The 13,225-nt window shown below is 37.2% G+C and overlaps 1 protein-coding gene across 2 annotated transcripts; it reads right to left on the bottom strand.

Moving 5' to 3' along the window:
- Positions 1 to 818: 818 nt before the first annotated feature.
- Positions 819 to 11,724, bottom strand: zcchc10 (zinc finger, CCHC domain containing 10). 2 transcript variants are annotated; one of them, XM_044223592.1, is made up of 4 exons: positions 11,597 to 11,724; positions 9,836 to 9,997; positions 4,675 to 4,716; positions 819 to 1,734 (listed from the first exon to the last, which is right to left on the bottom strand). In XM_044223592.1, the coding sequence occupies exons 1-4, from the start codon at positions 11,635 to 11,637 to the stop codon at positions 1,491 to 1,493; spliced, it is 489 nt and encodes a 162-aa protein (XP_044079527.1). In that variant the 5' UTR covers positions 11,638 to 11,724; the 3' UTR covers positions 819 to 1,490. The 2 variants fall into 2 exon arrangements, with proteins under 2 accessions (XP_044079527.1, XP_044079528.1); XM_044223593.1 differs by lacking the exon at positions 11,597 to 11,724 and adding an exon at positions 11,415 to 11,561.
- Positions 11,725 to 13,225: the final 1,501 nt, after the last annotated feature.

Here is a 13,225-nt window from a genome sequence, read left to right as displayed (position 1 = left end):
GATGGCATGCAAAGCGTTTCATTGTTACCTGCTGTTGATTGATATCCAATTTAAATATACAACTGGACTTCTAAATTCAGTTGTCACGCGTCTTTTGGCTAATGTATAAATTAAAATTTACTGTAAATTCAGTTACACACAAGATAATGTATTTTTCTCCCATCCATTGATGGTAACTTTGTTGTGCTTCTTTTCTGCCATCAACTTCAGACCTTTTGGGTACTTTAATGTTCACTCAGAAATTCTGTAAGTGCTTATAAGCACCAACAGACCTGCTCATTAATGGCTTTCAGGCACACTTGACACAATTGGTTAAAAAGGTTATAACAAACCTTTTGAGATCTTGACATATGACTGATTAATTAGTTTATACTGGATACTTTAGAGCTAATTTCTTCAAGGAAAGCAAGCAAATAAGAATTGCTCTGACAAAAATCAATAAACTATCCCCCCAAAAGATTAGTAGTGTTCATCAAGAACATTCGGAAATATAGATTTCTGCAATTCTAGCCACTGACACACACAAACAAATCTTTGGACTTCAAGATACTCAAGCTGCACACATGCAACACATACTTTGATGACTAGGCTGTGGCATTATGGGCAGTTTTGTGGTCTGCCACACCCAAATTTGTCATGATCATCTAGGGTCTGGTGGTTCAAGAAGCAACATACAAAACTTATGATTGCAAAAAACAAAACATTTAACACTTTAAATGTATATTATCCTAGCAGGCAACAGCACATCTACCAACATTGACTGGCACAGAGATGCTGTTTTTTTGAAAATATCCCATTTGTAAATTAGTTAACAAAAAGACAATTTATTACCATTTTATTCTCAAATTCATATTTGTAAAGTCATTATAATGTCTCTCATTAGCAAAATAAAACCTTGTACAATAGCAAATATGCAAGAGCCTTAAAAACAAAGTTTTTTTTTTTTACAGTGAAACAAGCAACTGCAATTTCATAGCAACAAGACCATCTAAGTTTAAACTAATTCAAAATTTAAGAAACAGAACTTTTATTCAGTATCCTTTAAAATGTTTCATATCAATGTCTTTTCTATACTAGATATGGCATTGCTTTATTAAGGTTGTGAGCTGTACATGTTTGACTAAAAATATACTTTAGTACAAAACCACAAATTCAACATGAATATGCACATTAGGTTCCTCAGATATTTAAAACTGATATCCTCAGTAGACCTACAAACTTGAGAAAATATCACATTAATAGAAGTAACAGGGGAAATGTTTTGAAAACAGAACATGACACAATGGCCAACCCAAAATAATTTCTTCTTTCTAATCTCCATTTCTTTAGTGGAGGAGCAGTATGCAACTAAGATTTACAGCCCTAAAGTTGTCCTATCCATTCAGATCCAACAAACTACAATGTGATAGAGGAAAACAACTGCGAACAGCTAAAATTTACTTAGGGACATAAACAACAACAATAAAACCCACTTATTCCAACGTATTTATTTATTTCTTCTTTTTCTTCTTCTTTGGAGGTCCTTGATCTGAATCACTGCTGCTTCCTGAGTCTGAGCTATCCGAGGACGAAGAGGAGGAGGAGGAAGAGGAAGATGAGGAAGAGCTGTCATCGTCGCTGTCACTGCTGCTGTCGCTGTCATCTGAAGAGGAGCTGGAGGAGTCGCTGCTGTCTGACGATGAGTCACTTGAGGAGCCGCCTGAATCACTGCTGCTGTCGCTGGAGTCTTTAGCCCTGAGAGCAAGTGGCAGAGTACAAAGGAAAAACATGAATACAGAAAACAGAACAGCGTGTATTGTTATCAAGGCCTCACACGCTGTACCTGTTACAGTCTGGCTATTGGCCACTTTGCGGAGGAGATGAGAAGAAACAAAATGAGCTGTGAGTTTGAACTGCTTTTTACCTGGTTCACTGTTCTTCAGTAACACTGACATGCACTGTTTACCTACTTTGAAAGTGAAATGACATCTACGATTGCAGTGCCAGTCTGCAAGGTTTTTGTTTGGTTGTTTTACTTAAACTGAGAATATTGGGGCAAACTGGGAACATTACTTGCACAGGTATTATCTTTTCTTTGGATGTTGTATAGACCAGTGTAGTCCCGCCAAAGGAAGAGCAATCAGATTACTCTGCTCCTCAGGGCTTCATCAGTGTCTTTTATGAGGACAGAGCGACAGTCATTGATGTGATATCTCACCCATCACTTCCTCACAGTCACCAGCCTCTGACATCTCTTGATTAGGTTCAGATTCGATTTTTTTAGATGTAACTGTACTGTCATTGCACAGAGTACAGGCACTGAGACAACCAAATACAGTTTGGCATCTAACCAGAAGTGCAAACGCAGCAAAGTACAGAGTAATGTGCATATGTGTAGAATAAACAGTAAGGGGTAGATATGAATACGCTTAGATATATACAGTATGAACAAAAAGATATACAGTGCAGGTATAAGTACAAGTAATGCAATAGTGAGACATTATATACAGAATAAACAGCTGGGGGTATGATATAATATGGTGTATACACTATAGATCAGTTATATGAGGTATAGACAGTAGTATAAATATGAATACACTGTAAGGAATATACTTTATTGTATATACTTTCTGTTATGCTGGTTTTTGCACATTACCATACCACTACATTTTGTATAATATATGTATATAACTGTATATTGTTTTTATATTTATTTTTATTCTAACTATTTGTCTATGTTCTGTGTGTGTAGCGTAAAGAGGGCTACAACATTCATTTCATTGTGCAACCCTGTGTTGTATAGTTACTATTAAATGAACCTTGAACAATAGATCAGATATATGCAGTATTGTCGTATAAATATGAATACACTATAGGTCAGGTATACACAGTAAGGACAGTAGTATAAATATGTATGGGTATGTGAAAGCTTATATATAGCACAGGTAAGTGTATGTACAGTAGTGTGACAGTAGTAAGTATGGCATCTGCCCTTCCCACAAACAGACAAGCATGGCCTGCCACTTTAAAACAAATACAACTACACATGACACAACACCAGAATATACTTGGAACCAAACTAAATAAATGGGTGTTATATGTAAACCAAAACCTGTTTGGTTACATTATTGTGACATTTTTGTAGTCGAAAGCCACAAGTCAACCTATGTCAACCTGTGATAATGCAAGTCAATGGTTTCCAGTTTGGTCAGTGGTGTGTGGAGTGAAACTAAAGTTGAACAGACCTTTTGTCACAGCAGAAATTATGACTTGGCAAACACAGGTGTGGCTAATAACTTTATTAATTGCTGCATAGCACTGCAATAACCACTGGAATGGAGCCATCGTTAAGCTTATTAGTTCCACCTGTGCTTTTCCTGCTACGACAAGTCAAAAAATGTCTGCTGTGAAAAAGGTCTACGAATCTGATTCATTTGGGAATGACAAAGAAACACGGGTAAAGTGTGTGCGTGTGTGTCTGTGTTTGTGTGTGTGGGGGGGGTAACCAGTGCTTAAAAGTATAGGCCTTTTCCAGAAGACATATTGACACGTTTATCAACAGTAACCTACCTTTTGAAAAGCAAAACAAAAAAATTCAAAAGAAAAATTAAGCATGACCTAGCAAATTTTAAACGATTAACATCAACACACATGACCTTTTGAAAAAAGTACAAACAGTACATCAGTACAGCCACATTATGCTTTTAAGTACTGGATTAGAAACACCATTGCAATATGATTAAATAGTAGAATCTTGTGACATATGAAAGCATTTACTACTGCGGGTCTTAAACTGTAGTGGTTCATAGTGGTCAAGAGCCTCCACTAGAGGGAACCGTTACGTCAACAATGTTCAGATAGACTTCTACAGTCAGGGCTTTGTTTATGGATAGTAGATTATGACCTCCTTTGCAGCATTACTGTCCCACTATTGTTTCAGAGGAGGGGCTCTGCCACACCACTTCATCACAATGCCATCCTGACACATTCCTTCCAAAGCAGATTTTCACGCCAATTCAAACTTGAATTCACGCGACTATGACTCTCACACAACTTCCATGTGACTCCCAACAACTCACATGTGACCGTATCGACCCCCGCGTGACAATGTGTGAATGACCCAAACAAATTGAAATTCCCAGGGACTCCCCACCAGTCAGCTGAACCGAAGAAGCCTCTTGGATGAGTGGTATAATAACTTCAAGACTAAAACATTCAATGTAGTTGCTTCCAAACAAAATTCCATTGCTGGTTATATAAATGTAAGATGCATTAAAGGATTTTTCCTGAAATAGCTAACTGGCCTAGGTAAGAAAAGAATTGTTAAAGCCTTCATGTATCTGTTTAGTTTTTTACTTTTATACCACTTTGTATGACTACTATTACTTACTTGCTAATAAACATGTGTAAATAAATGTTTTATTTATATTAAAATGTAGTGGATTACTACAGTTTCAAAATGGTTCAGAATTATTGAAACTTTTTTATACAACCTAAAATGTACAGTCACCAAAAATTAAGTATAAGTATCATTTGGCCAAAGAGGCAAAAAGAACTATATATTATTTAAGTATTTTAAAGTATATTGTACATAAAGTGTGCACCCCTAGTAACTGTTTCACATCAAAACATATATTGCTTGGAGCCACAACATCCAACACTGTCATAATATGGTTTAATGTACATCTTACTTACTTCTTTTTAATTTTCTTCTCACTGGAGCCTTCTTGTCCTGGTCTGTAAAGAGAAAAAAAGCAACAGCCTTAGTGACACTTATTTGACAATAAGCTGTCCTTGAATTGGGCGGTACTAACAAGTAATAAAGTAGGAAAATGTGTTGAATAGTAGTTGTGCTTTTACATTTGATAGATCATTCTTTTTCATGAAAGAAATAAAATAAAATCACACTGTTGTATGGTTATAAACCTTTATGAGAGTATAGAACGGGTTTTGACATGGCCTGTTGTGACAGATTAACGCCAAAGTGTTCCCCTAATATCAGGTCCTTTGGTATATATGACCATATACTGACCATATGTCAGTTTATGGTCCATATGTAACTTTCACTATGGCTAAAAGAATAATTATCAAATCAATTTCAGTCTGTTAAAAGGCAGTGTTGTGCAAGTTAATGAAAGTTAGTAATTAGTTAGTTACTTCTCTCAAAAGTAATTTAATTACTTTACCAATTACTGCATATAAAAGTAATAAGTTACTCGGGAAAGTAACTTACTTTTAAATGTCTGCTTCAATTCTCTTATTAATGCACAGTTGAAACAGAATCAACTTCTGGAGTTCAGCACAACCCGACGTCATGCTGCAGCGATCAGACCGGTCAAACTGCTTCACGTTCCTGAAATATCACTGAAACCAGGCGGAGTTCATGGACCAAACTATGATACTCTGCTAGTTGTGGCCTTGCTTGGTTTATTTAGTGTACCCAGGTTCAACGTCTGTCTGACTTACAGTCTATGCTGAATCATAGCGATACCAAGAAGCTTCCTTTGGTTTGTGTTCATTTGTTTGAGACAAACAGACAGAGAGTTTTCACTTATTTGTATTTTTTAAATGCAAGTCTATAATTTATTATCATCTTACTTATCTGTATATATTTTAATAGCACATCTCTTCTGTTTATAGAAGTGTTTTTATTTCACACTTGCTATGGCAATGTTAACATCTGTTTCCCATGCCAATAAAGCCCCACTGAATTGAATTGAATTTTGAGAGAAGCTGCACCAAAAGATGAGCTCCTGGATACAACTCAAACTTGGACCTAAAAAACGTAATAATCTTCAATAAATAAAATAAAATAAATAATCTTCAGAAAGGACTCTAAAGAAGAGGTAGCCGCATTAATCAACAAGAACAGAAGAGGAAATATCATCTTTGGATATATTTTTAAAATCAAAACAACTGGCTAACTGTCGAGCTAGCTAGCAACTGTTAACTGCTACCTGCTACTGTTACCAACATTCCAAAGGAGAAACTGCACTAAAGAAGCTAACAGAAGAAATACTTTATAAAGACAAAAAGAAACAATAACGGATCCTTGTTGGTAACATTAATATGACTGGGGCATAGTTCAGTTTTTTTGCCATTGTTTGTAGGCTAGAAAAACTTAAATTTAAAAAAGTAAATTGTCAGCCGAGCTCCCCTTGGAGTAAACAATTCGTCGACATGGAAACCGATCGGAAGGCAGCGCAGCACAGCTCTCAGAGTAGAGAGCAAAGAGATTCAGTACCCTGTTAAATGTAAGAGTGGAAAAGCTAGGGAGAAACAAGGAGAAGACACTCAGAGGTCCTCTTCACTGACTACGCCCAACAAAAAGAAGGAAGGAAGAAGAACAACCTCATTTTATTAAAGATCTGTAAAGATGAACACCTTGAGAAGAAGAACCAAGAGAATCAATGTCCCCTCTGACAGTGAAGATGATGAGAGCCCATTAAGGAACTCCACCACCTTGTCCATCTCTGCTCCTCCCACACCTGCTAGCGCCACCAACCAGATAAAGGAGAGTCACCTAAGCCACCCAGACAACACTGTACGGCAGCTTAAAGAGGAGCTATGGCAGCTAAAGAGAGACAACCAGGCCTTGGCATCTGACTTCAGAAGAAGTCTTGAGGCACTCAAATAGGAGAACAGTGTGCTCCGTGCTCAGTTTGCCAAAGTGAAGGATGATGCTGAAAATAGAGAAAGGAGCTTCACCAGGCGACCATTGGCACCTGGGACCTCTATGATGGACTCCATCTACATACAGAGAGCAGGTGAAGATATTTGCAAAGACCCTCAAAGATACGGCCCTGTGATGCAATGCCCCCACCAGCACCTCTACTTGGAGACCATACCAGACCTCATCCTCCCTATCACCACCCCAGGATCATACCCCCCGCTGTGAGACATCGACGACATCAGCAAACAGTATTTTACACTAAAATTAATTTTATAAAACTAAAAGTGAATTCAAAGTGACAGTGAAACCAACATTAAAAGAAGAGTCACAATTAAAACCATTACGTGATAACATTTTTGAAATTTGTACTAAGTTCTCTTACTACAGTGAGAGTCGTGTATATTATGGATTATAATAAAAAAACAAGGTTGAAAGTCTCTCTGTTGAGTTTAAACCAGTGATTAAAAACTCAGTTGATGTTTCTGTCTTCAGATCTAGAGGGATTACATTAATGACTTTGAGTTCAAAAATGCAGAAGGCGGGTTCCCAGCTGGTCTGACGTGTTGGCAGTGAGCAGTAAGTCTCTGGATCTGAGGTCTCTACAAGAAACATATTTTGGCAGCATATCAACTATCAAGCCCGATGAAAAGTGCATGACTTAAAGACAGATATTAAGATCTTAAAATATAAAAACTCAGACTAAATAGAAGCCAAAGCAGAGACTTTACAACTGGTGTGAGCTCTTGTGCTTGCTCTAGCTGAAACTGTAGCAGCATTTGTTCCTTATTTCTCAATTACAGCACTGTAAATTCATACCATCAGGCTTTTTAGACTTTTGGCCTGAGTAAATAAGGAGCTCAATTAAAATTAGAGTAATTTGTCATGGAAAGAGTTGTTAGTTTGAGCCCTATACCAGTCAAAATGAATGCAAATCTCAGCAATTAGGGTAGTAACAGTAAGTTTTTTGTATTTGTATTTTGAATGCTATTTAACTGAGAAAATACCAATGACATCCTGTCACAAGGAAACCCAAGTCTACTTTATGATAGTAAAAACTGAAATGCTTTATTTGCAATTGGAAAGTAAGATTGCAGTCACTTACGACAACCAATTTCTTTACCTGCAGTTAACTGGGAGCACAGTCTGAGTTTGCTGTCTTGTAACACATAAATAAAGCTTCTGTTTCATCCTAACAGTAAATACTCCTCATAACAGCTGCAAGGCCTAAAGCTTCTCACGCCGTCATTTTGCACTCTGCAGCTAATGTAGGCTACCTGTAGATGGCGCTGCAGGTTGTGGACCTGGTCTGAAAATAACAAACTAACGGGAATAGCATGAATATAGCTCCCCTAATGTGACCGTGCTTTAAACTCTGAGAACTAATAGCATTTTAATTAAGCACAGCAGTATTACACATGTGCTGCAGATACATTGTTGCAGTCAAGAGAGACCTCTTGTGGACATTTGGAGTACTGTTTATAATACTGTGTAGCCTGTTTCCTGCAGGCCGTAGGCGTAAGCCTATTATTGTGGTTATTTCCTGGATTATTCAGAACAGTTTGCACTAATTATATATTTTGTTTGTTTATGCTTCTTCAGATAACCACAACTTTACAAATTGATAATCAGCTGTCTATTAATACTGGATACAGGATTCAATGCCTTTACTTGTTGACTGAACTCCTGGATTGCTGCAGTTTTTCTGACAGAAGACTTAGGTCAGACTTGTGTACGTGAGCATCATATCTACAGATATATTTCACACAACCTATACATATCACTTCGACTTCAGTGAATTTGACACCCGGGATTCATTATCTTCCCATTTGAAAACCGAATTTTTGAATAACATTGTAGTATGACGCTTTGCTTAAAAAACAAAACAAAAAATAAACCCGGTAATTGGCTGTGTTTGTCTGCTGTCCTCTGCAGTTGTCCACTATTTTCAGATAAGACAAAAGTAACGAGCCCATTTAAAAAAGTTAGTTACATGTTACCGCCACAAGTAGTGGAATTACAGTAACGCGTTACTTTGTTACTTTATAACGCATCACTCCCAACACTGCTTAAAGGAAAATATTGACATTTAAAAGTTAAGAGAGTATGCTGTATTTATTATTACGTCCTCTAGATGGCAATATAACGCAATAACATTGACCTCTGCTAATAGGTCAGTTTTTGTACAGTGAGTTTCACAGTATGGACTCCTTTACTCTCTGTGTGTCAGTTTCTGAGTACAACAGTGGCTCCATTTAATTTACAGACTAAAATGTCCAGTGTGGGTCAGAACCTGCTGAGTGTTTTACTGCTCCATGACACACAGTGTCTTACAACATGACATCTCAGCTTAGTCTGACACCCTCGCTGTTCCTCTGATGACCCAAATTCCCTGACGACCATGAAAATCATTTCAGTCTGGTCGCCCACCTCATTCCAGACCATTTAGCAGAGCAGATAACTGTACAGCCAAAAGGTGAGAACACCAGCTTCTTTCCGTATTCAGAGGCTTCTGACTTGACTCCATGATTACTGAGCCAAAATGGCAGACACACAAAAAAGATCTGACCATTTAAGTGAATACGTTGAGGCCCTTGTTTTCCTCAAAAACTACCATCAAATGCCAGAAATGGTACACCCTAAAAGTAAATTATTATCTGTACACTGGTATGTTAGTTAGCCAAACTTGCTGCCAAATAGCTCTGCTGAGACACAGCTCTGTTTCATCGGATCACTGTTGGGTGTACATGCAACCACAGCACTGCCAGTGAGACAAAAAAATAAAACGATATAAAAAGTGGACTTTTGGCCCCATATTGTGGTCTGCGCTTTTGCCTACAAATTACTTCACTCGAATGCTACACAAGATGTTTGGAAGTCATTTCATGCATTCTGAAACTGTACATTATCATATTAAGCTTTTTTTCTAGGAAAAGACTTGTGTTGTGGCTTACTGCAACTCAATGTGTAACACTGGGCACAGCCTGAAGCAGGGAGTAACCCATTAAAAGTGGCATTAAGTCCCACTGGATCACCCAATAGCACTTTGACAATCACTCTTTTGACCAACTTGATAGCACTGCAAATTTAAGTTGTAATCTTGAACATGTATTTCAGTAGAATAAAACAGAATCGGCAAAGACCTGCCTTTCTGTCACTAGTGTTACACTCACGGAGACACCTTACCCAGTGATGCTGAGGGGTTTATTTTCATTCTCCTTGAGTTTCTTTTTCATCTCAACCGTTCTTGACGGTCTGTGCACATATTTCCGCTTCCCCGTGCATTCGTAGGTCCAGTGTCCCATCTCCAAACACTTCTGGCAACGCACATGTTGTTTGTTTGCCTCCCTGTATGCAATAAAACAGGCAAATCTGAATGAGAATAAACAATGACACTACACTACAACTGTAAATAAGAAACAAATCGTCACTGTTGCAGCTACATTCTTTGTTGTCAGTTGAGTGTTAATTAATTGTCAAGAACTACTCTTCTGCAAAGCACAGCTTCGTATCTGGTGAAACTGTTGGAAGTTTGAATCTCATCAATGTTTTTGAAGATGCTTGAAAATATTTTAAATCAAACATACAGTCTATATTTTCATACCTCCTGGAGTATGTGCATGCATGTTTCTCCAACAAGCCCTGTCAATGAATTCCTAAACAATGTAAATGAATGCTGTCTGATCTCCCCTCCCTGTGGTTAAGATTGGGGAACTAAAACTACTGTTAGGGAAGCATTACAGTCATGATTAAGGTTCTGGGAACATCAAGGTAAAATGAAACTGAACTTTGACTGTTTAAAAAGGAGACAAGATGAAAACTCAAATGTTTTGTACACCCATCTAACCACCCCAACATTTTCCATCTTCTGTGAAGGATGAATTAAAACTCTGAACTTTGTATGTGCTTGTGTGTGACTGGCTGTGTTTTGTTGTGTGTCTTACTTGTGTTCTTATTTATTCTGCTGTACTCAGGTCTCTCTTGTAAACGAGATCCTGATCTCAATGAAATTACTTGATTAAATAAAGGTTATATTATTATTATTATTAAGTTAGGATAGCTCTGCATTTCTAATAATTTCCTAAGTTAAGAGAGTTGAATTATTTTTCTCCTAGGGCCTAAAGGTGGAAAAAAATATTTTATAATATAACATTTTGAGCCATTGTGCCCTGGCTAAGACAATAAACAAACAAATGAATGAAGTTATAGTGTAAAAATGGTCGAATCAACTGACAAATCAATTAACATCAGCAGGATTGTCCTGCCTCTTTCACATTCAATATGAAAATGAAGGCAAAGCCCAATTTATTTCTTCAGCAATATGGAAATTAATCTCATAGGTTGTCCCAGGTACACAGACTTTTGTCTAATTGTGGCAGAGCTGAACCTGCCCAACAGGATCTACCTGTCCAGCTCTTTTTCCAGTGTGGAAATGTTATGAATATCACACACATGATTTATCATAACTTGACTAATATTTGACAGGCTATATGTCGCTATGGAAACAGAATTATCACGATGTTTTTCTCCATATGACTCAGTCCTAAAGCGAAACATTCATGAAACAAATATTTTAATCGACAATGTGTAACGTAGACTAGAAAACACACGGTTAGTTACTGTTACTTGGCACGTATTGCACTATAATCTCGAGTAAACTGAACTCTGGCCCGGTATTTGGGTATTAAAACATATCAGTCACGAGGTCAAAGACTAAATAAGTGTTTGAGGTCAGAAAACAGTCCGACAGTTAAGTAATACTTACGTATTGTACTGAAAGACCGAGGCGCATTTGTGCTCGCATTAAGCCCTGCAGGGCTCGTAATTCACCTCCTATATCTAACACAAAGCTCGACGAGCTCAAAGCCATTTGTGTTTAAAGGACAACTATGTTCATAAAACGATGGAAACGATGCAGTGTTATCTGGTTATTTAAATTATACTCACGCTTGCCTCCTGGCTATTATTCTGTGCATGGGAGTCGCCATGTTGCAGTTTACTTTTTCTTCTTCATTGGTATCTGAGTCGGACCAGTACGTATTTCCGGCAACCTTAATGCGCCCAGTGCTCCCTATTGGCAGCGATGGTCTACTGCATCCATGCATTTTATCAATGACCCACTGTTTATCAGTGCATTATTAGTACAATTAATTTTCTTACTGTTCACGGGCCGAAAAATATATCTGAGTTGATATTGATTTTTTATTCTATATTTAATTTTGACATTGTTATTGTATGGCGGCAGGAGACCTATCACCCAAACAATGTGTTTTTTTATGAAAACAAATGCAACTGAGTGATCACAAACATTGAAACACATGTACAATGTAAACCAATGCACTACAATAGCCCAGATACTACTCATGTGTTCAGTTTTTGTTGAGACTAATTCTTAAGTTGTTAATGTGTTCATTCAAAACATTTTCAGGCTATGTACTGTACTATTACATTACATTAAAAGGTGTTTATGTTGCCAAACTCATCAACATTTAGAGTAAAAACATTATTTATATATAATGCAATCTAATATGGCAACACCACAAACTACAGCCTCAAAAATTTGAGTTTACACAGTGTCAACAGCAATTAAAATGTATACGTTTCACAATGGTAGTATTTATAACAGAACTGTATTGGATTGCATTCCAGTGCACAGGAGTTTTAATTCACTCACTGTAAATCAATCACCCTAAACTTCATAACCCAAATTGATCTGTAAAATTGAAAGCCCATCGGTGTCTATCTGTATCCTCCAGCCATTTGGCAGGTCATTAATAGGGCAGCTTCTCAGCATGTACAGTGTTACAGTGGGGCAAATTCATTGCCCTACTCATAAAGATGTGTAGAAGTTTAGTAGCAATAGAGAATGCTGCAACAGCATCAGATCTGATGGGATTTATCCATTTGATCTACATATTGATCACATTCACAGTCATTTAGAGAAGTCAGAGGTTTTGGGGCAGTATATTAACTAACCCACAATCATCAGTGATATGTCAAGGCTTGGCACACTTCACATTTTTGTCCTACTTTGATTTTATTCATTTGTTGTCATTACAATGCAAATGAACGGAACTCAGGAAACATTTTCAATGAAGCAGGCTGTAAATTCCCATATATGCTTTCTATTATTTATTTCCATTACATTGCAAAAAATGGATTTACCTAAAAAGAAAAACATAAGCTTTTATTTTGAAATAATCCCATAAATTACAATGAACATACTGATAATATAGGACTATACACACTGTTTTTGGTTTTATTTCCATATCTTCAGAATACTTCAGATACTGTGCAAACACTTGCTGAGGTTGAGCATTTGGCTATCTATGTCACCAACGCAGTGCACCCTCCCACCATTCAACTGTCATTACACCCACCCATATTTACTTTTTGTCAGAGCCGCATGAACATATCATCCATCATCTCTCATTTCCATTTCATGGATTCTTAAACAGTATTTTCATTCCACCAACAAAACATGTTAAATCTTTATTTTGTAGTGACAAAACACACAAGAAGTAAGGGATTTAAATGTTGTGTACCCTTCGCATTTTGGTTAATTAAAAAAGTTAA

This window comes from Siniperca chuatsi, linkage group LG14 (assembly GCF_020085105.1).
Source record: "Siniperca chuatsi isolate FFG_IHB_CAS linkage group LG14, ASM2008510v1, whole genome shotgun sequence".
In the NCBI taxonomy this organism is placed as follows: Eukaryota; Metazoa; Chordata; class Actinopteri; order Centrarchiformes; family Sinipercidae; genus Siniperca; species Siniperca chuatsi.
Note: the sequence above shows the minus strand (reverse complement) of the source record. Positions and strands in the feature narration are given on the sequence as shown.

Excerpts from the sequence above, each read along its gene's own strand:
- zcchc10 (XM_044223592.1), bottom strand. The coding sequence starts at position 11,637 with ATGGCGACTCCCATGCACAGAATAATAGCCAGGAGGCAAGC. Across the intron at positions 9,998-11,596 it reads ATAATAGCCAGGAGGCAAGC|GGAGGCAAACAAACAACATG; the intron begins GTGAGTATAATT and ends TATTGCATACAG. Across the intron at positions 4,717-9,835 it reads AAACCCCTCAGCATCACTGG|ACCAGGACAAGAAGGCTCCA; the intron begins GTAAGGTGTCTC and ends TTCTCTTTACAG.